Here is a 27,636-nt window from a genome sequence, read left to right as displayed (position 1 = left end):
GAGGGGAGTCTCAGGGTTGGGGAAGGTGCTAGATGGTGCAAGGCCCTGTTGGCTGCAGCAAGGGGTATGGACAGACTCTCTTTCTAAGGGCATGGGAGATTGCTGATGTAGGGGAGTGATGTGGTGTAATTTATAAGACTGAATTTAAAAAAAGAAATAACAGTTAGGAGGCTATTACTACACATCAGGCGAGATGATGGTGGCAGGGGAGACAGAGAGAAGAGACGTTTTCTAGATATAATTTGGAGGAAAAACCAGTAGGGTTTACTGATGCATTTGATGGAGGGTATGAGTGAAAAAATGAAGCAAGGTGCCTCCTAGGCCTCGGACTCCAGAACGTGGTGGTCAGGGGTGACATGCATCCGTGGCGGGGAGATGGAAAGGTTCAGTTGAGGGGCAGGAGGACAAGACCATAGTCCTGTTTTGGACATTCTAAATTTGAGAGACCTGTTAGACTTTGGGGAGTAGGTTATTTATTACTTTCCTAGGGCTGCTGTAACAAAGTCGCCACAAACGTGGGACTTTCCCGGTGCTCCAGTGGTTAAGAATCCACCTTCCAGTGCAGGGGACAAGAGTTTAATCCCTGATCAGGGGACTAAGATCCCACATGCTGTGGGGCAACTAAACCTGTGTGCAGCATCTACTGAGTCTGCAAGCCACGGCTAGTGAGTCCAGGTTCAGCAACAGAAGATCCTGCATATAGCAACTAAGACCCGACCCAGCCAAAATAAACATGGTAAAAATTCACAACAAGCTTAAGTGGCTTAGAACAGTACACATTTGTACAGAAACCACAGTTCAGTGGTTAAGGCTCTGCCTCTCCAGTGCAGGGGGCACAGCTTTGACCCCTGGTCAGGGAACTAAGATCCCATGTGCCCTGTGGCCGAAAAGAGAAAAAAAAAAATACTCGAATTTATGATCTTAAAGTTTTGAAGGTCAGCGTCCTTCACGGGTCTTACTGAACTAAAATCAAGGAGTTAGCAGGGCCTTGTTCCTTTAGGGGCTCAAGAGGAGAATCTATCTGTACCCTCACTTATTTTAGCTTCGAGGGACTGCCTGCATCCCTTGGCTTGTGGCCCCCTCCTCCATCTTTAAGGCCAGCAACGCCTCCCTCTGATAAGGACCCTTGTGGTTACACTGATGTACATGCTTAGTCGCCCAGTCATGTACGATTCTTTGCGATGCTTTGGACTGTAGCCCACCAGTCTCCTCTGTCCATGGGATTTTTCAGGCAAAAGTACCGGAGTGGACTGCCATTTTCCTCCCTAGGGGATCTTTCTGACTCTCAGATTGAACCTGAATCTCCTGTGTCTCCTGCACTGCAGGCAGATTCTTTACCTGCTGAGCCATTTGGAAAGCCTGATTACATTGGGCCTACTCACATAATCCAGGATAAACGCCCTGTCACAAGAGCCTTAACTTAATCACATCTACAAAGTGCCTTTTGCCATAAAAAGTAGCTTATTTGTGGGTTCTGGGGATTAGGACATGGACTTCTCTGGGAGTGGAAGGGTCATTATTCTATTTTCTATAGCTACGCTGATCAGTGTGTGGTGAGGAATACAGGGACCCACCCAGCCCAGGTGACATTTAGAAGTCAGACAGCAAAGGAACAAGCCAAGGATTAGGAGAAGGAATAGTGAGGGAGGTCAGGGGAAATCCAGAAGAAAGTGGTTCAAGGGGGAGATGGGCCCTTAAGTCCAGGGCTGCTGAGAGGTTGAGGAAGACGAGGACAGAAAAGTGTCCCTTGGACTTGGCAATGTGGGGACCACCGCTGACCATGGCAGGAGTCCTATTGGGGTGGAAGTCAGCTTGGGATAAGCTGGGGAGGGCACACACACAGTGTAGATTTTATTGTTATCCTGTCAACGTGAAAGATAAAGTGAATATCTTTCATAACTTCCTAACATGTCAAGTAACAAGAGGAAGTGGCAAATGCAACCTTGTTTCTGGACCCCAGCCCCCGGTAGCTCATCATGACCTGTATAAGTGTGTGGTTCCCTTTCATAAAGCCCTCTGTGGCTTCACATTGCCCTTGGTGTAAAACCCTGGACTTGCTTCCCTGTTACCCTTCCCCAGTGGCCCCTACTCACAGCCCTTAAGACAGAGAGACCTCCCTGTTGTGGGGCAGCTCTTAATCTCCCTGGGTGGCATGGACTCTGAGAATATTTAGGCCGACACTGTCTCTGTGTCTCTCTGGGCTCTGGGTTGGGGGCGGAGTTTGCCATCTGGAATCACGTCTCCTGAGGCTGCCTTAACCAGGCCGAGGTGCCCAGAACCTCCAGTTTTGACCAGCCCCTGGGAGAGGGGCACTAGAATGCTCTTCTCAGGAAGCATGGTCACTGAAGCCAGGTGAGGGCAGACCGCACTCCCCCCCAGCAGCCGCTAGGAAGCCAGCACTGCCTGCAACAGAAACAACTGCGCTGCTGATGGCTTCCTGGTGCCCCACCACCACCACCATCAAAGAGCAGAGAGTCTTTATTTACCACCAATATCACCCCATGTCTGTCAGGTGGGCCAGCAGGCAGAGAGGGGAGGTATTTAGCTATTGCCTGCTAGAAACCATGTCAAGGTTAAAGCCTGTGCCTCCCTTGAAATGCAGATCCACTGTCCTGGGCTGGGAGCCTGCCTGCCTGTCTTGGTCTGGTCTTTTCCATCGTTTTGCAAATGGGGAGTCTGTGGGTCTCTGGATGGAAGGACTGAGCCTGGGCAGTGGGGAGGAGACAGGGGATCACTGACAAGCTCGACTCTTTTGCTCAGGCTCCTGGTCACCAGCCCCAGAACCAGCCAAACAGCAAAGCCCCTGCATCAGTGTTCTCTCATCCAGGATGAGCTCCACTGCCAACCAGTAGGTAAGTCAGCCCCACTCCAAGGAATGCTCCCAGGACCTCCTTTCTAGGAATCCCACTCATCCAAGCCAATCATTCCAGCCCCGGCCCCACCTAATCTGGTCCCTCCACCATAGACTCTGCCACAACAAGCCTTCCACCCTGGTGCCCGATCCCATCCCTACCCAACCCTAACCCCTAACCCATTTTCCCGACCCAATTCTAACAATGAGAATGAAATCCAAAATGTACGGAGTGTTCACCATGTCGCCTGACACTCTGTTATGTACTTCGTGTACTTTTAATTCTCAAAACCACAGCCTTTTACAGAAGAGGAAGCTACAGTTCAGAGAAGGCCTCTGGCTTCCAGTATGACTAACATCACATATCTGGGTAGTACCAAAGATGTGAACCCAACTCCACTTGATTCCAAAACCCAACCTACCCCAACTCATTGCACCTCAGTGGGACCCAACCCTTCCCCCTCCCATCTAACTGTGGCCATCCTGTCATCCAGCACGTTGTTGTTCAGTCGCTAAATCGTGTCCGCCTCTTTGCAGCCCCATGGACGGCAGCATGCCAGGCTTCTCTGTCCCTCACCATCCCACAGAGCTTATTCAAACTCATGTTCATTGAGTTGGTGATGCCATCCAACCATCTCATCCTCTTTTGTCCCTTTCTCCTTCTGCCTTCAATCGTTCCCAGCATCAGGGTCTTTCCCAGTGCATGGGGCCTGCCATATATTGAGTGCTCAATAATGCTGTTTGAATGAACAAAGGAATGGACCTCATTCACTCATTGACCAAACACTCCCCATCCCACCCAGTCCAGCCGAAGGCCCGTCTTCGCTGATGACCGCTCAGCCGTGTTGGGTGGAGTCCTAGACTATGTGGGAGGCCCTGTGTTGAACAGCCTCCATCTCTGCCTCGGAAGGGAACGTGGTCCAGCATGGTGGCTGAGTGATCCTGTGACTCAAATATGAGAGTCTGCTGAGGCCCACAGTGGGGAGGGAGGAAGGAGCTATACTGCCCCTGGGGTTGCGGGGCAGTAAGATTCCCCAGGGACGGGACCTGGAGAGGGAGGGTTCGTCGGACTCTTCGGCCAGTCCCTCAGCCTCTTGCCCTCCTCCCCGTGCTGCACACACACGCCAGCTGCTTCTTCTCTACCTGCCTGCCCACCAGCCCAGGGGCCCCTGAGGACCGGCAGGAGGCCTCAGTGTTTCTGGATCCCTATCACCACCTGTCACAGGCCAAGCATAGAGCAGACATCATGGGGCACGTGTTGAATGAGACTGAAGGAGCCTGGGGGAGAGGCTTGTCCTTGAAGGCTCCTCTATCCAGCTTCTAGAGGTTGCTCTGAGTGGCCAGCTGGTCCTCATGGGGCCTTGACCAAGACGGCCCTGTGGCCTCAGCCTTGGCTCCTGGGTTGCCTCCTAGCATCCCTCCCCCCTTACCTGGGCTTCACTGTTTCAGAGCATGTCTCCATCCCAAAGGGGAGGTACCAGGGTGTGACGGCTGTCCGGAACCACCACGGTGTTTTGGTGAGTGTGTGCGGCATAGGGGATGGAGGGCCTCGGGGAGCTGGTGATGACCCCTGTGGTTGACCCCTGTGGATACTAGTCCTGGCTGGTGTGTTATTCTCAGGGCTGAGCCCAACTATATCATTGATCAACCCCAGGGCTGATGGCGGCTATGACCTGGGTACACTGTGTGACCCAGCACACAGACGCTGGCACTGACTCGTCCTCCCCCTGGGGAGGAGTGAACAGGCTGTTCTGTGCCCTGCCTGGTTGAGGCTCTGGGTTCCGGCATGGGGGTGTGGGTGTGGCCCGGGTCAGGGGTGACTCTGGCTTTCCCGTTCTTTGTTCCCCTGTTCTACCAGGTCTGCATTCAAGTGCCAACCCGGCAGCCCCACAGCCTCAGCTCAGAGCTCACAGGCAACTGCAGCCTGCTGACCCCTGACCTCCGTCCCCGGGCCCAGGTCTACTTCTCCAACCTTGGTAAGGACTGGACCTGCACTGGCCTTGGACAGCTCCGGGGGCTCTCCTGGGGTCTGCAAGAAGAGGTGCCAGCCTGCGGTAGATGCGGAGGGACACAGGGGCCTGGAGCGGGCAGGGCAGCCTTTGCCCCCCACTGAAGGGAACCAGGGAAAGCTAAGTGAGGGCTGGCCTGGAGGTGAACCAGGAAGCCATCTGACTCTGAGCTCTTCCATGTGGACTTTTTAAAGAAAAATTTCTGGATCCTGACGCCCCTGTGGATGCTGGAGCCTGCCACAGGGACAAAAAAGGCAGCACAGAGAACACAGCCAGGAGGCGACGGGATTTGGAGGTGGCAGAGGAGGAAGAAGAGGAGGAGGCAGCTGGTGAGAAGAGGCAGATCTGGGCTCTCCCAGAGGCTGTCAGAGCTGACCCCTAGGCTGGTGACCTCTAGGGGTGAGGTGTGCCTTTTCCAAAAGGTGGGGAGCCGTGGCTGCATTCTGCAGGCTTGACCAGCTCTGTCTCCCCCAGCGACGGGACCTGGAGAGGGGAGGGGAGCAGGGGTGCTGGGAGAGACTCATACAGCATCAGAGCCTGAGTAGGTTCTGGCTGTCTCTGCCTCTGAGACAAAGGCTTCACTCTTGGGAGTGGCATTTGAGTCCCCCCTGAACTGAGCCTTCAGGGCTTGACCGGGCGGGTGCCCTTCAGAGCAGGGAGAGCTGCCCTCACTCCAAACGCCACACCCACTCCTAACCTGCTCCCCATCTTGGCCCAGGCACCGAGATCGCCATCGTCCTGGATGGCTCAGGAAGCATTGATCCCCCAGACTTCCAGAAAGCCAAAGACTTCATCTACGACATGATGGAGAACTTTTATAAGAAGTGCTTTGAGGTGGGCTTCCCTTGGAGCTGGATTCACACAACTTGTGGGTCGTCTACCACCACTGTGAACAAACTGCTTCAAAACATCCACCAAGGATCTGCTCTCCTTCTGTGGGTCAGCTATTCAGTTTGGGCTGAGCTGGGTGGTTCTTCTGCTGTTCTTACCTGGAGTTAATTCCTGCAGATGTAGACACCTGCTTGACCTAAATTGCCTTCACTTTTCTGGGCCATGTGTCTCCAGCAGTCCAGCCCAACTCTTTCATGGCAAGCACTTCCCAGTCCTCTGATTGCATCACATTTGCTGAGGTCCATGGGCCAAAGCAAGTCACCACAGCCTATCCTGGAGTCAGTGTGGAAGAGGGGGGCTACACAGGGACGTAGATTCGGGAGAAGCCCATGATTCACCAGGAGCCACTGCTATCACACCTTTCTCCACTCCTGCTGGCTTAGAGGTTGCCCTCTGCCTGAGCATCTCCTCCTGCCCAGAGACTAGGAGGAATGAGTGGATTCTTCCACTTCTTCCAGGGGGAGCCATCTAAGCGGTAGGGGTGGCCTTGAGCAGCTCTGCCAAACTCCTCCCCTCTTGGCCCCTGCCCTGCAGTGCAGATTTGCCGTGGTGCAATATGGGGAAGTCATCCAGACCGAGCTTGACCTTCTGGACAGCCAAGACATTAGAGCCTCCTTGGACAGAGTGAAGAACATCAGTCAAGTGGGAAAAATCACCAAGACTGCCTCTGCCATGCAGCACGTCCTGTGAGTTATCTGTAGACCTACTGACTGCCAGCCTGGGACCCTGCCCAGAGGCTCTGAGACATCCTGCTTGGAGAAGGTGGCTGGACAGACTATGTAGAGGGCTGGGTCAGGGTTCAGGCTCTTCCTTGGCTAAAAGGGGACTGTGAGGTCTTCCAATCCAGCCTTGGCTGATGGATGACACCCCAGGACAGTCCTCCAAAAATTCTTCCAGAGACTACTCCTGTGAGCAGCAGTAGGGCACCGTGCTTACTAGAGGAGTGAGTGGGCAGGCTCCCTGGCTCCAATCCCAGCTCCAGTTTGCACTCATGAGACTTTGGGCAAGCTGTTTAACTTCTTTGTGCTTCAACTGCCTCACATTGAAATTGAGAATCATAGAGTATTCCCTGGTGGTCCAGTGATTAGGATTCTGCACTTTCACCGTTGAAGTCCAGGTTCAATCCCTGTTCGGGGAACTAAGATCCTACAAGCTGCAAGGGGTGGCCAAATAATAATAATAATTGTACTTGCCTTATAGGATTTTTGAGGATAAATGGGTTAAGATATGTTCAGTGCTAGGTTTTCTTTGCTGGTTCAGTGGTTAAGACTGTGCACTTCCAATGCAGAGAGCATAGGTTCGATCCCTAGTTGGGGAACTAAGATCCCACAGGGTGCAACCAAAAAAAAAAAAAAAAATTTATGGTTCTTACCACAGTGGCTGGTGCATACGTGCTATGTAAATCTTAGCCACTGTAATTAACATCATTATTAGTTTGACATACACACAAGGAATAGACTCCAGTGCTGTCCTCTGGTGTCACCTGTCTGTTGGGAGCAGGTGAGGGGTAGGAACACCTGTGCTGCGGTCTTACCTCCTGCACCTGTGCTGCTGTGTACCCAGGGACATCACCACCCCTCTTTGGGGCTCTGTCCTCCTAGGAGGGCTCCTTAATCTTTGATCCTAAAACAAGCCAGTGAATAAAACCTCCCCAGGGCTCAGTCAACCGTCTGGCAAAGTTCTCTCTCCCTTTTCCCCTCCCCGACTTAGAGATAACATCTTCACACCAAACCAAGGCTCAAGAGCAAAGGCATCCAAGGTCATGGTGGTGCTCACCGATGGGGAAATCTTCCAGGACCCCCTCAACCTCACGACTGTCATCAATTCCCCAAAGATGCGTGGTGTTGAGCGCTTTGCCATTGGGGTAAGAGCCAGGAGCTGGGGGTACCTCGTGACTCTGTACAGCTTGAGGCAGTGAGGAGTCAGGGTTCCTTGAGGGGCATCAGAAAGCAGCTTACCCAAACCCTGCTCCAGTCACAAACACCAACTTCTCTCAGCCCCTATGTCCCATGCTCCCCACACCCCCAACCCCACTCAGGGTCTTCCCCCAGATGGCTCATTTCCCACTGGTGGTCACAGCTTACTCTCCCAGAAGTTATGGGGAGAGCACTGGATATCCTGGGAGCCCCTGGGAGGGAGAGTTCCTGGAGGAGCTGGTACAGAGCCCAGTCTCAGAGGACAAGAGAAGCCACTGACCTAGTGCCCGGGGAAGGCTGGAAGGACTGCAGGCAGGGGAAACAGCATGGGCAGGGGTGGGGGGCCCTGGTGTGTTCAGGAACATTCAGGTAGAGTGTATGGGGAAGCAAGGTACAGGGAAAGAAGGAAGCAGGTGATAGGGGGCCCTGAAGGCCAGACGGAGGGGCTCAGCTCTCTCCCTGGGCCTTGAGACCACTCACGGTGCTGGCCCACTGACCTGGGGCCTCTGCGCAGGTGGGAGAAGCGTTTAATAAAAGTAAAGCGTACCATGAGCTGAAGCTGATCGCCTCGGACCCCGATGAGGATCATGCCTTCAAGGTGACCAACTACATGGCTCTGGATGGGCTGCTGAGCAAACTTCAGGAGAGCATCATCCGCATGGAAGGTGAGGCTCCAGGGGCCAGGCCGCCCTGTGGTGGCCCCCTCAGCGTTCAGCAGGAGGCCCAAGGCCCGCCCTCCAGCCCCATCCCTGTCCTCCCTCCATGTGGCACTCTGGCAACTCCCCTCACCTCTCCGAGCCTCAGCTGTTCCATCTCTAAAAAGGCAACAAGTGACAGGGGGAAGGGTGGGGGGAAGGAACCGTTGGGAGTTTGGGATCGACGGGTACACACAGCTATATTTAAAATGGATAACCAACAAGGACCTACTTACTGTATAGCACATGGAACTCTCCTGAAAGTTATGTGGTAGCTGGATGGGAGGAGGGTTTGGGGGAGGAGAATGGATACTTGTATATGTATGGTTGAGTTCCTTCACTGTCCACCTGAAACTATCACAACGTTGTTAATCGGCCACACTCCAATATAAAATGAAAGTGTTAGTTGCTCAGGTGCGTCCGACTCTTTGTGACCCCATGGACTGTAGCCTGCCAGGCTCCTCTGTCCTTGGAATTCTCCAGGCAAGAATACTGGAGTGGGTAGCCATTCCCTTCTCCAGGGGAATCTTCCTGACCCAAGGATTGAACCCAGGTCTCCTGCATTGCAGGTGGATTCTTTACCATCTGAGTCACCAGGGAAGCCCCCAATATAAAATAAAAAGTTTAAAAAATCAAAATAAAAAGGTAACAATAGTCTCAGCCATCCTCGGCACTCCCAAGTTCTGTGAAGCTCTGATGAGAAGCTCTTTCCCGTGCTGGAAGAAGGGTGACTGGGGAATGGTTCCTGCTCCCAGGAGCTCACAGATGAGGAAACCGAGGCCCAGGAAGAGGGAGGGAACAGCCCAGCCTACTTCGCCAGCAGCTGTTAAAGCAGGCCACTCAATCTCCACCCTGACTTGGTTTTTCCCTTTGCTTCAACTCACAGTGGGCTCATTGGGCTTCTTGGCTTTCAGGCACAGTTGGAGATGCCCTCCACTACCAGCTGGCACAGGTTGGGTTTAGCGCCCAGATCCTGGATAAGGTACGTGGCTGACTGAGCACCAGGCAAGCTCAGCACAGAGGAGGGGCCCCAGGGACTCCTAGGAACTCGGGGTCTCCCCTGCCCCAACCTGGCTTACAGGGTCCTCCTGTAGTGAGGCATCTAAAGGAGCCGTTCTAGGACAAAGGACTTACCCTAACCTGGGCCTGTGCACTTACCCTAACCTGGGCCTGTGCGGTCAAGGAGAGGGTGACACAGTTTATAACAGGGAGTCATTCCATCCTGTGTTCAAGGGTTAAGCGGCTCACTTAACACAGACTGGGAACCCCCAGGCCTGGGTGGGTTTGCCCACCAAGCCGCCTACTTCTCCCCACTGGAGGCCCTGTTCCCCACTGATGGGGTGGGATACAGGCCGTGAGGACACGGTCCATGAGTCTGGTGGGAGCATGGTTAGCATGTCGCTCAGCACACGTGGGCCTTGGGTGCCAGGTCCAGATGTGTGCAGCCTTGGGGGAGATAAGCCCCATTTTGCTGAGCCATACTTGTTTAATGTGGGCTTCCCAGGTGGCTCAGTGGTAAAGAATCTGCCTCCAATGCAGGAGACATGGGTTCAATCCCTGAGTCGGGAAGATCCCCTGGAATAGAAAGTGGCAGCTCACTTCAGTATTCTTGCCTGAGAAATACCATGGACAGAGGAGCCTGGAGGGCTGCAGTCCATAGGATTGCAGGAAGAGTCTGATGTGACTGAATACACACGCACGCCCTTTTCAAACACTCAATATCTGGGCCCCCCAGGTTGGATTTCTGTGCCAGAGGCTGCTGGTACTGGAGGGACAGCTGCCCTGGTGGAGTCCTGGGTACAAGGCCGGAACCCAGTGTTTGCCTCTCACCTTCCTCCAGCGTCTCTGGGCCGGTGGGCACTGATCTCCACCGGATCTTCCCCCAGTCCCCTGCAAGGTTTGCTGTGCTGGCAGATAGGCCTTCGGTCAGGTTGGCTGGCCCTGAGTCCCTCCCGCTCAGATGGCCTCCAACCCTCCTCCCCTGCAGGGGCAGGTGCTGCTCGGAACCGTAGGGGCCTTTGATTGGTCCGGGGGCGCACTGCTCTATGACACACACAGCTGTAATGGCAGCTTCCTGAACCAGACAGCAGTGGACACCAAGTCTGCGCAGTATGGCTACCTGGGTGAGGGCGGGGCCCGGAGGCTGCCTGGGTGAGGGGCGGGGCCCGGAGGCTACCTGGGTGAGGGGCGGGGCCCGGAGGCTGCCTGGGTGAGGGGCGGGGCCCGGAGGCTGCCTGGGTGGGGGCGGGGCCCGGAGGCTGCCTGGGTGAGGGGCGGGGCCCGGAGGCTGCCTGGGTGGGGGCGGGGCCCGGAGGCTGCCTGGGTGAGGGGCGGGGCCCGGAGGCTGCCTGGGTGGGGGCAGGGCCCGGAGGCTACCTGGGTGGGGGCGGGGCCTGAGTAGGGACGCAGGCTGTGGTAGGATTCCTAGCTGGAGAGGGCCCTGGTTGTTCATGTGGACTGAGGGATGGACGCTGAGGCTGGTACCGAAGTGCCAGGTCCTGGGCCGCTGCCTAGGGAGGCGGGGCCTCTCCATTAGTAATAGTGATGAGTGACCCTTCACCCGGTCCTCAGCCTTCATATATTGCGTTTGTGATGAGCGTGGGTGGTGCATGTGTGTGGAGAGCATTTTGAGTGAAGCTATATGTGTGGTAATGTGTGTATATCAGTTCTGTGTGGCGGAGTACATGGGTAAGTGGGAGCCACCACTGATGCTTTTTAAAAGGATGAGATAGTGTCTCCAGTTTTGCCCCGCTGCCCAAGCTACTTGGAAGGCCTGACTGGGAAGGTGGAGGAGAAAAAGAATGGCCCAGCGGGAGGTCCTGATCACAATTCCACCACCCCACCTGGCAGGTTACTCGGTGGCCGTGCTGCACAAGGCCCGTGGCCTCTCCTTTGTGGCGGGGGCCCCACGGCACAAGCAGCGGGGGGCTGTGTTTGAGCTCCAGAAGGTGGGCAGAGAGACCAACAACTTCATGCCAGTGCTGGAGGGCGAGCAGGTACCTGTTAGAAAAGGAATGCACCCCCTCTCCCCCACCATTATTATAGATGGGGATCCAGAGACCCCAGAGGGAAAGGAGTGGGCTCCAGGGCACACAGAGGGTGGGGGACCATGTCTGAACAGAACTCAGCCTTGGCCCCGGCTCTGTGTGCCTGAGTGCCAGCTGGTTTTCCCCATCGTGGGGGATCCAGCCGTTCACCCAGCCTCCTATGTTATTCTGGAGAACATAATGACCTGGTCTGACCCAAATCGGATAGTCCAGGAAGAACATGAGCAGGGGTCTAGCCTGGCCGAGGGGGCTGGTGGTGGTGGTGGCAGTGGGGGTGGGGGGTCCCTGGCACTCCCCGTGAGCTGCAATTCCCCTGGCCTGTAGTTGGGGTCCTATTTTGGCTCTGAGCTGTGCCCTGTGGATGTTGACATGGATGGCATCACAGACTTGCTGCTGGTGGCGGCCCCGTTTTACCACATTCAAGGAGAGGAGGGCAGAGTCTACATGTACCGTGTGAACAAGCAGGTTAGAGATCTCCGTCTTCACAAGGTGGCTGAGGCTGTGGCCACTCAGCCTGGGGCTGAGGTGACAGAGGCTGGAGGTGCCCCGGCCCAGCCTGGCACGGGAGGGCGGTGATGGGGAGCTCAGGGTGGATGGCAGCCTGGTGGGGCGGCTGCTCCCCGCCCCCTCTTTCTTACTTTCCCCACCCTACCATCTCATGTTGATGATGGTGAGATTCCACATAGCTGCAAATTGACAAAGTATGTTTTATCTGTAATCTCATTTGTTTCTCACAGTAACTGTGGGAGGTGGCTGTTACTCCCGTTTTACAGATGAGGAAGCTGAGGCTCAGTGATGTTTGAGACTTTCCCCGGTTTACAGAGCCAGTGTGTGATGGAGCCAAGCCAAGAAGCCAGGCCTCCTGATCGCCAGTGTAGTACCCCAATTGTGGGAGCGAGGGGTGCAGCTCTGGGTCCTGGACTGCAAGGCAGCAGGACCCCAGCTTCATCAGTCACTCATTATGTAAACTTGAGAAGGTCTCTTGCCTTTTCTGAGCCTCAGACTCCCGGCTGGAGAGTCAGAATCAATGAGTCTTTGAGCCTGCCTCCCGGAGTGACAGTGGGGCAGGACCTCACTGCCTCTTTGTCTTGAGGGCTGAGCTGCCTCTCTGCCTTACAGGATGGCTCCTTCTCCTTGGCACGCATGCTGAGTGGGCACCCCAGGCTAACTTATGCCCGATTTGGCTTTGCCATGGCAACAGTGGGGGATATCAGTCAGGATGAGCTCACAGACGTGGCCATTGGGGCCCCCTTGGAGGACTTTGAGGAAGACAATGGTGCAGGCTTCGGCAGTGTGTACATCTACAATGGACGCTCTACCAACCAGCTGGCTGACCTCTCTGCCAACCAGCCACAGGTGACCTCTTGCCTTTACTCTGGCACTTTTGATCTTCCCCAGATATGAGGGCCTGAGACCTGAGCTAGCTCCAGTCCTAAGTGTCAGGCAGTTCCCAGGGGGTTGAGAGGGCCCCTGGGGGACAGAAGTCACTGGGAGGTTCTCACCTCCACATCCTTCCAGTGGGGCTAGAGGTTGTGGCAATATCCATCTTCTTTCCTGACCTATGACTGTCTCCTTCTTTGGCATTCCTGACCTTGGACCTGCCCCAGATCCTCTTTCCTCTCTCTCTGTGTCCCTTCTCTGGCTCCTGTCCCCACACGGCCCCCCGCCCCACCCCACTGCATACCCCTCATCCCCCTGGACTCCATTGCCGAATTCCACACCATATCTTTTATGGGCACTGCCACCCACCTCCAGCTGCAGCTTCTCTCCAAGCTTCAGTCCTGTGTGTCCAGCTGCTCCTGCGCCCCTCCCCTGAATGGCCTCCAGCATCTCACTCCCAGGACGCCCCACGGAAAGCACCCTCTTCCCTGCTACCTGCTGCTCCTCTGGGCCCCATCCCTCCACCGCTCACAGCAGAAACCTGGACTAATCATAGACCCCCAGCTCAGCCTGTCAGCCTCTGCGTCCTGAAGATCTTACCATCTTCCAAATCCAGCCCCTCCTCTCCATCCCCGTCACTACACCCTGACTCCTACCTCATCTTCCACCCTTGGTCTGCAGTGGGGTTCTGAAGTGTAATTCTGTAGACACCCCCCAGCCCCAAATCAGGCCTCCTGGCGCCTGGTCTCCCCTTTCCCACTGCACTGACCCCTGGCTGTTTCCCCACCCCCCGCCCTCCTTACCCTCTTGGTCAAGCCCCACCCCCTTCAAGCCTCTGTTCAAATGCCATTTCCCCTGGGAGAACCTTACTTTTTCTTTCCAGTGCCTCAGTGTCCCTGGAGTGGACCAATCTGTTGACTGAATAAAACTGAAAGGAAACCCCTTCTCTCCCTGACATCCTGTGTTTCTCCCCCACAGAGGATCAGAGCCTCGGCGGTGGCCCCAGGACTCCAGTACTTCGGCACCTCGGTGGCCGGTGGCTTAGATTTCAATGGCGATGGCCTTGCTGACATCACCGTGGGTGCGCTGGGCCGGGCGGCTGTACTCCGGTAGGGGTCTGCCCTGCCTTCTGAGTAGCTTCACCCCGTTGCCCTACCCTAAATGACCCCAAGAAGACACCAGGCACTGATGGGAGGGAGGGAGTGCGCTGTTTAAGAGCATCGGCTCCATCGAACTGGGTTTGAATCTAAGCTTGAACTTAAGTGTGTGCTTGGGCAGAATCTCTAAGTTCCAGTTTTCTCATCTATAAATGGGAATGACAATGCACCTATTTCACAGTAGCCCCTAGTCTCTATTACCTTATCCTATTTTATTTTTAACATACCTTTTCCTGCACAGAGGATTTTCCTGTTTTTTCATGTTAATTTGATAGTTGTCCGTTTTCCTACTAGAGCAAGGCTTGTCTCTTTTCTCTGTTATATTCTGAGGACTCAGAAGAGCACTTGGCGTATGAGAGATGTTCAGTAAATACTCACTGAATGAATGAAAGAGCCAGACACTAATCCAGAAGTCCTGTGGTCACTTCTCATGTGCCCCTTTGCTGTCTTACTTAGCTCAAGACCTGTGGTTCATCTGAAGGTGTCCATGAACTTCACTCCCAAGGCACTGCCCATTGGCTTCAGCAGCAGTGTGAATGTGTGTTTGTGTTTTGAAATCAACTCTGCAACCCTAGCTGCTGAATCAGGTAACAGGCAGCCTAGCTGACCTGTCCAGTGCTCTGGTCACTCTTTGTTGGCTTCAGTGGGGGAGGGGACAGAGAAAGAGGGCTGGGTAGGGGTGGGGTGTTATGAAATCTCTCTATTAGATTTTAGTTCCTTTGACCTGTTGTTGTTGTTCAGACGCTAAGTCGTATCCGACTCTTTTTGACCCCATGGGCTGCAGCACACCAGGCTTCCCTGTCCTTCACCTTCTTCTAGAGTTTGCTCAGATTCATGTCCATTGAGTGGGTGATTCTATCTAATCATCTCATCCACTGCTGCCCCATTCTTCTCCTGCCCTCAATCTTTCCTGGCATCAGGGTCTTTTCCAATGAGTCAGTCCTTCACATCAGGTGGCCAAAGTATTGGTGCTTCAGCTTCAGTGTCAGTCTTTCCAATGAATATTCAGGGTTGATTTCCTTTAGGATTGACTGGTTTGATCTCCTTGCAGTCCAAGGGACTCTCAGGAGTCTCTTCCAACACTACATTTTGAAAGTATCAGTTCTTCGGTGTTCCTTTGACTTTAGGTTCAGTTTAATGGGAACCGCCCCAGAAAAGGGTGACCTGTTGTTAAGTCCACATTCTGAAGGAGTCTTTCTGACCCTCTTGGGAAGAGGGGCATTGGATCCCGTCCTCGGGTTGAAGGGTTGGGTTTCTGAAAGAAGACTTGGAAAAAGGCAGGCCCTTCTCCATCTCCAGCTGCTGTGCCCACGCCTGTGGGTGTGTAGGTGCCTCTCCTCTTTCTCTCTGATTACATCTTCTCCCCTTCCCTCCCTCTGCCTTCTCCCTAGTCTAGGGGGATTGGATAATCTGCTGGAGGCCTGGCTTCCCTTCCCACCCCCTTGGCTGGTGCTGGTTGGGAGACCTTCTGGAAGGCAGAGGGTAGGCATGACTTTCACAGCCCAGGTACTTCCTGCCAACCCAAGAGGTCTCCTCCAGCACAAACCCTCAGCAACAGTCCCCAGGGCTTCGTCTCTCAGTCACCATCCCCGAGAAGTCGCTCTACTTCCTGCAGGTCAGAAAGCGCGCTCCCAGGCAGCCTGGCTTTACCGCAGGAGTCCAGGATCAAGTCTGGTTATTAGAGAAGGGCAGCCCTGTCATTTCCAGCTGTACAGGCTGGAAGGTTTGGGCCACAGAGCCTGAACTGCATCTGCTGGGTGGTCATGTGACACTGGGCAGGTGTCCTTCACTCTCCGTGCCTGGTATTTTGTTTTGTTTAATATTTATTTATTTTATATCTTTTTGCTGTGCTGGGTCTTCGTTGCCATGTGGGTTTTCTCTAGTTGCAGCGAGTGGGGGCTATTCTCTAGTTGTGGTGTGTGGCCTTCTCATTGTGGTGGCTTCTCCTGTTGCAGAGCCCAGGCTTTAGGGCACACAGACTTGGCTCAGTAGTTGTACCACACAGGCTTAGTTGCTCCACAGCACGCGGGATCTTCCTGGACCAGGGATTGAACCCCTGTCTCCTGCACTGGCAGGCAGATTCTCTACCACTGAGCCACCAGGGTAGCTGGGGCCCCTGTTTTTCTTCTCTACAGTTAGGGAGTTGGCCCAGGTAATCCACAAGGTTCTTCCAGCTCTGCTAGCCTCAGGTTTTACTGTATGGTCTCTCTCTCCCCCTTCCTTGAACTTTTCCTCCTCAATATTTCCCCCCTCAATCCCAGCCTCCTCTCTAAAAGCCCTCTTCCCATAGGGAAGACTGACTTAGCCCTGGGGATGTTCTGCCCCAGGTTTGGGTCTGGGGCACTGAGGGACCCTAACCAGGGGACAGAAGACATGAAAAAAGTAACTTTGAAATGAAGAAACTCGGGGAAGTGCCTGTGTGGGGGACTCCACTCAGGATGGGCTCATGGGAGGGCCCTCAGTCTGGAGTTTGACCTCCGTGGCTCAATCAGAAAGATCTGATCTTCATTCCCAGGCCTTGGTGAGACCTCTCTGAACTTCACGTTGGACGTGGATGTGGTGAAGCAGAGGAAACGGCTGCAGCATTCAGATAAGAGGATGGATCAGAGCTCCCTTAGGGAGTGGGGCAGGGGGCCCCGTCTCTGTGAGTCCTTCTTGCTCATCCCTACAGATGGACATGTGAGTGTGGAGGAGTTTCCAAGAGTCCAGAGGGGTCTGTCTTTTTTTTTTTTTTTTTTAAGGTTGCTTTGTTTCATTTTTTTTTTAATTTTTGTTTTATACTGGAGTATAGCTGACTAACAGGGGTTTCTCCGGTAGCACGGTACTAAAGAATCCGCCTGCCAATGCAGGAGATGCAGGAGATGTGGGTTCCAGCCCTGGGTCTTCGGAAAGATCTGGAGAAGGAAGTGGCAACCCACTCCAGTATTCTTGCTGGAGAATCCCAGGGACAGAGAAGCCTGGGAGCTAGAGTTCACAGGGCTGCACAGAGCCGGACACGACTGAGCGTGCGCACATAGTTGATTACCAGTGTTGTTTAGTTTCAGGTGTGTAGCAAAATGATTCCGTTATACATACACACGTATCTGTTCTTTTTCAAGTTCTTTTCCCATTTAGATTATTACAGAATATTAAGCAGAGTTCCCTGTGCTGTGCTCTACAGTAGGTCCTTGTTGGTTATCTATTTTATTTTATTTTGGCCGTGCCATGTGGCATGTGGGATCTTAGTTCCCTGACCAGGGATCGAACCTGTGCCCCTTGCAGTGAAAGCTGGGAGTCTTAACCACCGGACTGCCAGGGAAGTTCCCAGAGGGGTCTGTATTGTTGAGAAAAGAACTGAGGTGCATGGAGTGGAGTACAGGGGTCCACACACACAAATGAGGCAACTAAAACAATCATAATAGGTCAAGAATCACATGAAGGTGTGGGAGATGGGGATTATGGTACCAGAAAACCAAGTTAAAGCAATCTACAGAGATTGAACACTAAGTAAATCTCTGAGTTTCCTAGAAACTGGACAAAAAGGGAAATCCTCTAATTGCTGCCATTTTTCTTGGTAATACACTGGAAATAACAGAGCTCCCTCCCCCACCTGATAACAACAGTGGGGCAGAAGGCCCTTATGTGAGACGACATTAGAAAACCTGAGTGAGGCAAAGTAGAAATAGAAAGACAAAAGTTGTCATTTACAAAAGTTTACTCCTGACAAAGGTGCCTAGAAACATGAAAAAAATGAAAAAAATGTATTTGTCAGGACTCCGAGTCTGCCAGCACCCCAAACTGTGGACCTCAAAGGGTCATGTATTCCAATAAATGCATAAATTGTGCTTCAGACTACACATCTGTTCCAACATGTGTTTGGTTGTTAAATGGATTAAGACTTCTAGTAAGTCTGTGGCTTTCCTAAAGATAAGCATAGCTACCTTTTCCAGCCAAGACGCTTGCTCACCTGTTCTCAGGTGTTCAAAGCTCCCACCTGGCAAAAAGTCTCAATAAACAAAGAGAATGGCAAGTGGCATCCCAGGCCATCTCCTGGTCTTCAGGGTTCTTTTGTTCATTTGTTTTGGCTGTCCCCCCACCAGGGACTGAACCCATGACCCTTGTATTGGAGGCACGGAGTCTTAACCACGGGACCTCCAGGGAAGTTCTGGTCTACAGTTTTTGTTTTTCTAATATGTCCTCTGGAGAAGGCAATGGCACCCCACTCCAGTACTCTTGCCTGGAAAATGCCATGGACGAAGGAGCCTGGTAAGGCTGCAGTCCATGGGGTCATGAAGAGTCGGACACAACTGAGCGACTTCACTTTGACTTTTCACTTTCATGCATTGGAGAAGGAAATGGCAACCCACTCCAGTATTCTTGCCTAGAGAATCCCAGGGATGGAGGAGCCGTCTACGGGATCGCACAGAGTTGGACACGACTGAAGCGACTTAGCAGCAGCAATATGTCCTCTGTGCCGCTTCAAGAAAGATCTTTGTAAACAGAGCTGAGACCACAACTCTTCCTCTTCTTGGCTCCCCTTTGTCCTCTAAGTCCAAGCTGGCATTTAACTCCTACTGGCCAGAACCCCTCTGTGACTGAGGCAGGAACCAGAAGGAGTTAGGAGGCCTGAGGCCGTGGCAGATCAAGGGAGGTTTTCCCAATGCTCTTGGCAGCCTGGCTTACTTGGAAGAGGCTTAGGACTCCTAGCTTAACCCCTTTCATTCTTTAATATTGTGACCACATCAAAGTTAAAAGTATTCTTTTTGTCATCTTCTCCCCCACATCCAACTCCAACCTCACATTCCTTGGAGACTGTGCAGCTGTGTCAGGAGGACTGCTTCTCCAACATCACTGTCAAGGTCAGCTACCACCTCCAGTCCCCTGAGGGCCGGATGGACCAACCCCAACCAATCCTGGACTTCTATGCTGAGCCCTCCGCCATCTTCCAGGTGACTTGGCTAGGACCAGACTCTCCCAGGTGCTACCCCTGTAAAAATCCCTGCTCCCTTATCTTCAAAGAATATTAAAGTTGGGAGGGTCTTCAGACAATGTTTAGGACCCTCCCTGCACAGATGGGGATAATAGAGTTCCTGAGATGGTGTTAATTTGCCCAGGACCTCACTGGTGGGTAATACAGGTCTCCAAATGACTCCCAAGGCTGGTTCTTTTCTGTTCACAAAAGGTGCCTGCTACACATTTAATGAAGCATATGGATACTTGGCACAGGTCTCTGATAATGGTGTGGTGGAAGGCCTGTGTGGGGACTGGACTGGAGCCCACCTGCCCTGTACACAGAAAGTCATGCTGGGGCTAGTTCCCTTTGTAATTAATAAGTGTATTATGAGGAGATGCTTTGAGATTACATTTGCGTGTGCTTAGTCACTCAGTCGTGTCCTACGCTTCGTGACCCCATGGACTATAGCCTGCCAGGTGCCTCTGTCCGTGGATTTTTTCAGATAAGAATGCTGGAGTGGCTTGCCATGCCCTCCTCCAGGGGATCTTTCTGACCCAGGGATCAGGAACCTGCATCTCCTATGCCTTTTGTATTATAGGCAGATTCTTTACCTGCTGACCCATGATGTATCCTGTTTAACATCCATTCAGGATTCTTATCTTAATCAATAATTACTTTGATGCTTTGGCAAAGAGATTTAAAAAAAAAATTATCCCACTGAGGAAATGGGTGAGGGGAAATTATTTGGTGTGTAGGCACAGAGATGGGCTTCCCAGGCGGCACAGTGCCAAAGAATCTGCTTGCCAGTGCAAGAGATGCAGGAGATGGGGGTTCAGTCCCTGGGTTGGGAAGATCCCCTGGAGAAGGAAATAGCATCCCACTCTGGTATTCTTGCTGGAGAATCCCATGGACAGAGGAGCCTGGCAGGCTACAGGCCATGAGGCCACATAGTCGGGCACCGCTGAGCAGCAGCGGCAGCAAGCACATAGATTTTTCCAGAGAATGAGCTCTAGCTGGGAGCTTAGGATGTTTTAATCCTGCTGAAAGAGAACAAGCTGCTTGGCTATATTAAAAGGAAAACAAACAAACAAACATAAGCCCTCAATTGCTGACCCAATCAGATAGAGCCCCCAGCTCTGACTTCTGCAATCTGCATCCCCCTTCTCTGGGCCGTGGAAGATTTTCTTTCCTGCTCTGGGCTCTCACTGTAGCTCCAATCATGGAAACAGTCCTTGCACAAAGCTACTGTGATGGTCACTGGCTGCTGGGAAGATAAATGCAGTGATTCCCCAGGTAGGGAGCTGGCTGTGTCTCCTTCATAATAAAAAATAGACCTGCTCCTTTAGAAAACATGACTTTGCAAACTGAGCTGGAACTTTTCATTCTTACACAGACCTTTTGGGCCCACTGTGATTTCTGAATTTGTTTGGTGTAGGCAAGACAACAAGGGGGAATATTTAACCTACAGAGAAGACTAGCCCTGGGAGTAGAAGAGCTCACGGGACTGAACCTTGACAATATTTGGTTAGGTACCCCCCCACTTTGTCCCCTGCTGTTCCTGCTCTACTTAAGAGGACTAAGGAGGCTTTTCTTCATATGGTTTCACCCACCCCTAAATGTTCAGAGCAGTGAGCTGTGATTGTTGCTACTTAATTAACATAATATGCAAGTGACAGCTACTTCCGCCATTTCACAAAGGTCACCCTCTTTTTGACCTCGGCCAGTGGCCTGACGCATGGTACCTGTGTTGTAGGACCAAGCACACCCCCATGCCTGACAAATCAAGGTATAGCATAGTCACACCTCTCACAGCCATGTGGACACAATTTCAGCCCGTCAGCCTCACCTACACTTCTCAGAGTCAGCGGAAGGGACACACATGTGCTAGGGAGAAGATCACGAAGCAAGGCCGTGGGGGATGGCGGGGTCCCTGGGCTGATCCTGCCCCTCTCTTTCTGCTTACAGCTGCCCTATGAGAAGAACTGCAAGAATAAGCTGTTTTGTGTCGCGGAGTTACAGTTGGCCACCACCATCTCTCAGTGAGTTGAATCCAGTCGTCATGGTTTCTGCAGTTAGCTCACCTCCTGAAGGCTTACGGGGCAAACCCCTCACCAGGATCACTCGCTTCCTCCTTTCCCTTGCAGCCCACAAAGGGCTTTTGCACTAATTGTATCATTGCTTCCCCAGCCACCCAATGAGGGAGGCAAGACAGATTTGTATTCTTATGTTATAAATTTGGGAAGAGTCAGTAGTTGCAGGCCTGTGTGGACTCCCATGATCATTGGATGGGCTTACACCCAGATTTCTTTCCATAACCCAGGGTCCTTCACTCCTAGGACCCCTTCACTTAGAGATAACCTCTTCCCTGGCTCAACGCTTTACCAAATTACTTAATTCCTTACATGCTTAGGGAGCACCTCCTCTGTGCCCAGAACTCGAGGTGCTGGGAGATACGGGAAGCCCCTTTTTCACTTTCACAATTTTGCTTAGGGAGAGAAGATAATATGTAAGTCAACTGTGTTGAAAAGATGTACTATGAAGAAAAAGAAGACAGGGAAGGTGGGAGGGAAGTGCCAGGGATGCGGTTGGGGTTGCAGTTTCAAATAGAGTGGTCTGGGAAGGGCTCATGGAGAAGGTGATGTTTAGGCTCATGGAAGCGAGGTGGAGAAATGAACTCTGTGGGTATCTGAAGGAAGAGCACCTGTCAGTGCCCTGAGCTGGGCACTTGGAGGTGGGAGGAAGAGGCCAGGACACCAGAGTGAATTGGAGGGGGGTTGTTATTCAGTGGCTAAGTCTTGTCTGTCTCTTTGCGACCCCATGGACTGAAGCATGCCAGGCTTCCTTGTTCTTCACTATCTCCTGGAGGTTGCTCAGACTCATGTCCATTGAGTCGATGTTGCCATGTGAGGGGAGGAAAAATCATATGTGGCTCCATTTCCATGAGGACTCTTACTGTGAGCCGGGAAGTCAGAGGAATGCCGTGACCATGCCCTTTCAGAGGATCATTCTTTGTGTGTGTTGGTGGCGGGGGGGCTGCTCTCCCCTACACATTGCTGTCTTTGTGGCTGCGCTAGGGCCCTCTAGTTCCCCCACACCATGTGGGATCTTAGTTCCCTGACAAGGGGTCAAACCCATGTCACCTGCATTGGAAGGTGGATTCTTAACCACTGGACCAGCAGGGAAGTCCCAGTAGGATCATTCTTGCTGCTGTGTTGAGAATAGACTGTAGGAGCAGAGTTGGAGGTGGGGCGACAGTAAGGAGCTACTGTGATAACTCGGGTAAGACATGATACGACTTGGGCCAGAGTGGTAGCAATGAAGGTGCTTATATTTTGAAGTTAGAGCCCGCAGGATTGGATGACAGATTGGATGTGGGGAGTGTGAGAGAGGGGTCTAAGAAGTCTTTCAGGGTTCCGGCCCAAGCATCCAGAACTGTGCTGTCCAACACAATAGCCTCTGGTCACATGTGGTTATTTAAATTGAAATGAATTAAAGAAGATTTTAGTTCCTTAGTCGCCCTAGGCACATCTCAGTACCCACATAATGGCTAGTGGTTTTGAGCAGCACAGATATATAATATAGGTCATTTCCATTACTTCAGAAGTTCTGTTGAACCACACTGAATTCTAGGACGATACTGATGCCAAGAACTGAATTGGGAAAGCTTTCGGAAGAATGGGTTTGGAAGGCAAGGTGGGGAGGAGAGGTCATGAGCTTGGTAATTTTTTAAAATTTATTTTTATTGGAGTATAGTTTCCATATATTGTTGTATTAGTTTCTACTGTACAGCAAAGTGACTCAGCTATACATATACACGTATCTCCTCTTTTTTGGATTTCCTTCCCATTTCCCTTGTAATTGTCTATCGTTTCTGTTGTTATTATGATTTGCTGTTGTTTCGCTAAGTCGTGTCTGATTCTTTTGCAACCCCAGGGACTGTGGCCCACCAGGCTCCTCCGTCCATGGGATTCCTCAGGCATGAATACTGGAGTGGGTTGCATGAGTTTGGTTTTGGACGTGTGGTGGTCTTAAAATGCTCCTTCCCCGCACACCTAGTGCTGTGTGTGGAACATGGCACTGATGGCCGGTTGGCTGAGTTGGCATCTCTGAAGAAGAGCTCTGTTCTGAGTCCTGAGAAACCTTTTCATAGACATTTGCAGGACTTGTGTTTCAGATGCAGATAGCTTAGCTCTGCCCGTCTCAGTCATGGAGGAGCCAAGTCAAGGCTTTTGAGTGCTTTGGAATCCAGCCTAACAGGAAGACTTGTTTCTAACTGGGAATTCATTACAGCCCCTAAAGCCCTCCCAGCCACGTCCTTGTGGAATAGACTGTGAAACAGCTGGCCCTACATCACCCCCTAGTGTCCACAGCTGGCAGTCTCGCCTTTTTTCTAAAGTATTGAGCCTAATCCTTAGCATCCAAATCCCTCAGTGGTTTGACCTTTTTTGTGGACGTTAATCTCCTGAAGAATCGAAGGTAAACTACAGACACTTGTCTTTAGAAGATCACACTTGCAAACATAAAGCGTTTACATTCAGGGAACTCTGAAACTGTCCATGGACCTCGAGTTAAGAATCCCTGTACATATTCCAGTGATTCTCAGATCTCTCTGTTGGGCTCTGAGACAGGACACCCAGCTGACATTTCAGTGTCCCTGCCTTCCTGTCCTCTGAGCGCTTTTCATCACGTCCCAGACTGAACTCATCTGGTCAGTTTCCACCCTCTGGTCTCCCGCTGTGTTCTCTCCATCACAGCCAGCCCCACTGGGTCATCCAGGCTGGAAACTCTGAAACAGAAACTCAGGACACATCCTCGACTCTTTTTTTTAAAAAAAGTTTTTTAGTTTTTGGCCATGCTCATGGCATGTAGGATCTAGTTCCCTGATGAGGGATCGAACCAACACCCTCTGCACTGGAGGCACCGAGCCTTAACCACTGAACTGGCAGGGGAGTCCCCAGCTCCTGTCTCTTTTGTGCTCTGCTTGTAAGCATGGCCTTATCACTCTCCCCATCACCAGTTAGTTAGCTCAGTCGCTCAGTCGTGTCCGACTCTTTGCGACCCCATGAACCGCAGCACGCCAGCCCATCGCCGCTGCTGCTGTCTTATTTCAGGCCTGTGTAATCTCCCAGATGGATCCGCACACAGGCTCTGTCACTGCCCACTATCCTCCTCTTGGCTGTGATAAAAAACAAAAATGACTCGATAAGACACGGGTCACATTACTCCCCAGAGCAGCACATTCTATTTTAAGACCTTTCAGATGGTTAGAAAGCTTTCTTCGTGTTGTCAATGTGTTTCCCTGTAGGTCTCAATTACTGAGAGTGGTTGTGCACTCCGAGACCCCACGGTGCCTCATTGTGAAGGAAGCCCTCACCCGTCCCCACATGTTCTCTTCTCCATGCTGAACAGACTCATGTCTTAGCTCACAACCTGTAATCTGGAAGGGCTGGGGTGGTTTAGTGATGGGAAAGCTCAGGCCAAGGCAGGGGTGGGGGCAGCGTCTGTCCCCCGCATGGTTTCTCCTGCGTTGGGTGGGGTGTCTGGCACCAAGTCCCCCGTAAATGTACGTGAAATGGATGAATCTGTGTCTCAAAGTACATTGCCTGGGGTCACAGTGAGTTGGTGGTAGAAAGAGGATTTAGATTTGATTCTCCCAACTCTCTTTCGGGGCTGTGGGACCTCAGGCAAGTTAGTGAGCCTCCCCTGGCTTCTGTTCCCGTCACTGCAGCACCGAGAGTAACCATACAATTTCACAGAGTTATCACCAGGATTAGCAGAGAGTGTGAAACATTTAACACAGTCCCCAACACACAGCAAACACTAAATAAATGGTCATGTCACACAGCAACTGAGGTGGGTATGGTAGTCCAGGTGCTTGTTTCTGTTGTGGGGAAGAAGATATAGGCTAAATGTATCCTTTAGGCAATATTATCTAAGAAGTTAAGAAGGTGCTGTTGCATTGCACTGAGGTTTTCACAGATTAAATAAACTGGTAACATTTATCTCTTTGCCTACCCTGTGCAGGCAGGAATTGGTGGTGGGTCTCACAAAGGAGCTGACCATGAACATTAGCCTGACTAACTCTGGGGAAGATTCCTACATGACGAGCGTGGCTTTGAATTTCCCCAGAAACCTGCAGTTTAAGAGGATACAGAAGGTAACTATGACAGCAGTTTTGGAACCACGTGGCTCATGACTTTCCCTTCCTGCATCTCTGCTTGGTTATGGAAACCTCCTAACTCTGCCTCCTGCCGCATCCTCGTCCATTCAATAAATGATTATTAACTAGACAAATCCCCTCTAATCCAACAATAAGCCATGGATCCAGTCATATCATTCTCTGCCTTAAACATCAATGGTGCTATTTTGCTGCCCAATCACTCCTTCTGCCTGCAGCCTTTCTTACCTAGAGTTCTGATAGAGAAATAATCTATAATAAATTATCTTGACTGGAAAGTAAAAGTCTGTTCCGCCTTTCATCAGCCTGGGAGCACAGACTCAAAGCCAGCTGTAAGATACCAGAAAACAGTATTTCTCCCAAGGACACCCAGCAGCTGTAAAATATTGTAACACTGAGAAATTTTGCTCTCTAAAATCACAGGCAATCAGAAACTTTGCGGTTTGAAGTTATATCTGTAATTATGAAACCATCTTACTGTTGCCTGGAGAATCTAAACTGTTTTGACAAAGAGAAGCATTCTCATTTTCCATCTGAGACTTGAAACTTCAGATAAAAATGTTTCTCCACACAGCTTTTCACATTCACCTGAATAGTTTCCAAGAAAGTGGGTCTTTGGGTCCACTTTGCAGCCCAGAATTGATGTTGAGTGGTCCTTTTACACATAGCCCTGGCTTTTTTTTTTTTTTTAAGTATTTTCTTTTTTTTCACATGGACCATTTTTAAAGTCTTTATGGAATTTGTTGCAATAGTGCTTCTGTTTTATGTTTTGGTTGTTTGGCTGCAAGGGATGTGGGATCTTGGCTCCCTGACCAGGGATCAAACCTGCACCCCCTGAATTGGAAGGCGAAGTCTTAACCACTAGACCACGAGGGAAGTCCCATCCCTGCTTTATTTTGAGCCTATAAAACACTGCTTTGTTTATAGTTCCCCAAACTCTTTCCCCAGAATCCTTTAATAACTATCTTTTCCTTTGTTTGGTGAGATACACCACAGTGCAGTTTTCCTCTCAACAGACCTGGCTCTGTCTTATTATGGGTGTGTCCCTGGTGGTCTGAGGCTGTTTGAGCTAGGACAGCATCCGTTACATGCCACAATCTCCTAAGCATCTAGAATGGAACTAGACCCTTAAGAAAACAGTGGCCACTCATTTTCCATATCCATTGGTCCAGATGAGGAACCATGGCTGAAAAAGGCTGCGTGGCAATGCAGGGGGCCTTCCGCTGGTCCAAGGTGCAGTTCAAACGCCTGCCTCCCCAGGAAGACTGATTCCTCCTGGCTGGACCTCATCTTTCTCCACTGCTTGTGTCTGTGCCGCTCTCACAGGACCCCTCCTGAGGCCTTGCATTCAAATTCTTCAACCATCTAGTACCGAGCCCTTCTGCTCAACTTGTGGAGACGAGGACAAAGGCTGGTTTATTTGCATCCCCAGCTCCTGGCAGGGTGTATGGCATGTTGTTGTGAGGAAACTGAACTTTTTTTCTTTTTTCTTTTTTGCCTTTTCAAAACCATGTCTTTTGTGTTAACAGCCTCCTTCTCCAGACATTCAGTGTGGTGACCCTAAGCCGACTGCTTCTGTCCTGGTCATGAAGTGCAAGATTGGTCACCCCATCCTCAAGAGGTCATCGGTGAGTCTGTTTTTCTTTCTCTTTTTTTTTTTTCTATTTATTTGGCTGCTCTGGGTCTTAGTTGTGGCATGCAGGATCTTTGAGTTGCGGCACATGGGATCTAGTTCCCTGACCAGGGATGGAATCCCGGCCCCCTGCATTGGGAGCTCAGCGTCTTAGCCACTGGACCACCAAGGAAGTCCTGTGAGTCTGTTTTGATTAGCTGACTCTTCTCACTAACCTAGGGTTGGTGTTTTCTACTTCCCAGGCTCATTAGAATCTCCCAGTTGCAATTTCCATACTTTCCTTGACTATACTGTCATCTGCAACAGAGCGTAAAGCTGCCCAGTGTGCTCTGGAAGTAGGGGGCGGTGGAGGCGAGGGTACAGTCACAGAGACAAGGTGGGCTCACCCCTGTACAGCAGAGCGAAGCTGGGGGTGGTCTGGAAGGTTATTAGCCCTGAGGGGAGGCCCTGACCTGCCACTGATGATCTCTGTGCTGTGGGAGACCTCTCAAGCAGCTTCCTTGGCTGTGAAAAGGGAATAATGCTGTCTGCCCTGCTCACCCCATCTTGACACTGTATTATGTGGAATAATGGGACCTCGAAGCATCCTGTGCTACAGAAGCATGGAGTATTGAATTACGTTTTCCAGGTCTGTTTAGCTAGTAGGAAGCAGTTTGAATTGTGAGTGGAATAAATGGGAATCAATCCACCTTTTTTTGTTTAACTAGGCAAACTTTTCGTTAGTTTGGCAGCTGGAGGAGAGTGCCTTTCCAAACAGGACAGCCAACATCACTGTGATGGTCACCAAGTAAGTCATGCCTGGGTCAGGGGAGCCTGGGCTGTGGTCCTGCGAAAAGGCTCCCTCCCACGTGTGTGCGTCAGAGCTATGACTCCTCACTGCCCCAGAAGGGAAGCCTCAGGGAGCCCCAGGAAGGCACCTGTGTCCCTGCAGTGATCTGGCTTTGCC

At 51.7% G+C, this 27,636-nt stretch overlaps 1 protein-coding gene across 1 annotated transcript in view; it reads left to right on the top strand.

Annotated features, from left to right (window-relative positions):
- Positions 1-2,596: 2,596 nt before the first annotated feature.
- Positions 2,597-27,636, top strand: part of ITGAE (integrin subunit alpha E) — a 37,885-nt gene continuing 12,845 nt past the window's right edge. Inside the window, exons 1-21 of the mRNA XM_052657247.1 lie at positions 2,597-2,852; positions 4,301-4,368; positions 4,710-4,827; positions 5,055-5,189; positions 5,579-5,694; positions 6,286-6,437; positions 7,462-7,615; positions 8,182-8,332; positions 9,277-9,344; positions 10,350-10,485; positions 11,213-11,358; positions 11,734-11,874; positions 12,529-12,765; positions 13,768-13,898; positions 14,403-14,533; positions 16,462-16,625; positions 18,746-18,874; positions 20,845-20,918; positions 24,904-25,036; positions 26,587-26,685; positions 27,398-27,477. Coding sequence (XP_052513207.1) covers positions 2,597-2,852; positions 4,301-4,368; positions 4,710-4,827; positions 5,055-5,189; positions 5,579-5,694; positions 6,286-6,437; positions 7,462-7,615; positions 8,182-8,332; positions 9,277-9,344; positions 10,350-10,485; positions 11,213-11,358; positions 11,734-11,874; positions 12,529-12,765; positions 13,768-13,898; positions 14,403-14,533; positions 16,462-16,625; positions 18,746-18,874; positions 20,845-20,918; positions 24,904-25,036; positions 26,587-26,685; positions 27,398-27,477 — 2,819 coding nt within the window. The remainder of the gene's footprint in view (positions 2,853-4,300; positions 4,369-4,709; positions 4,828-5,054; positions 5,190-5,578; positions 5,695-6,285; positions 6,438-7,461; positions 7,616-8,181; positions 8,333-9,276; positions 9,345-10,349; positions 10,486-11,212; positions 11,359-11,733; positions 11,875-12,528; positions 12,766-13,767; positions 13,899-14,402; positions 14,534-16,461; positions 16,626-18,745; positions 18,875-20,844; positions 20,919-24,903; positions 25,037-26,586; positions 26,686-27,397; positions 27,478-27,636) is intronic.

Source organism: Budorcas taxicolor, chromosome 19 (genome assembly GCF_023091745.1).
Source record: "Budorcas taxicolor isolate Tak-1 chromosome 19, Takin1.1, whole genome shotgun sequence".
Classification (NCBI taxonomy): Eukaryota; Metazoa; Chordata; class Mammalia; order Artiodactyla; family Bovidae; genus Budorcas; species Budorcas taxicolor.
The sequence above is the reverse complement of the archived record's forward strand: the minus strand, read 5'-3'. Positions and strand labels throughout refer to the sequence as shown.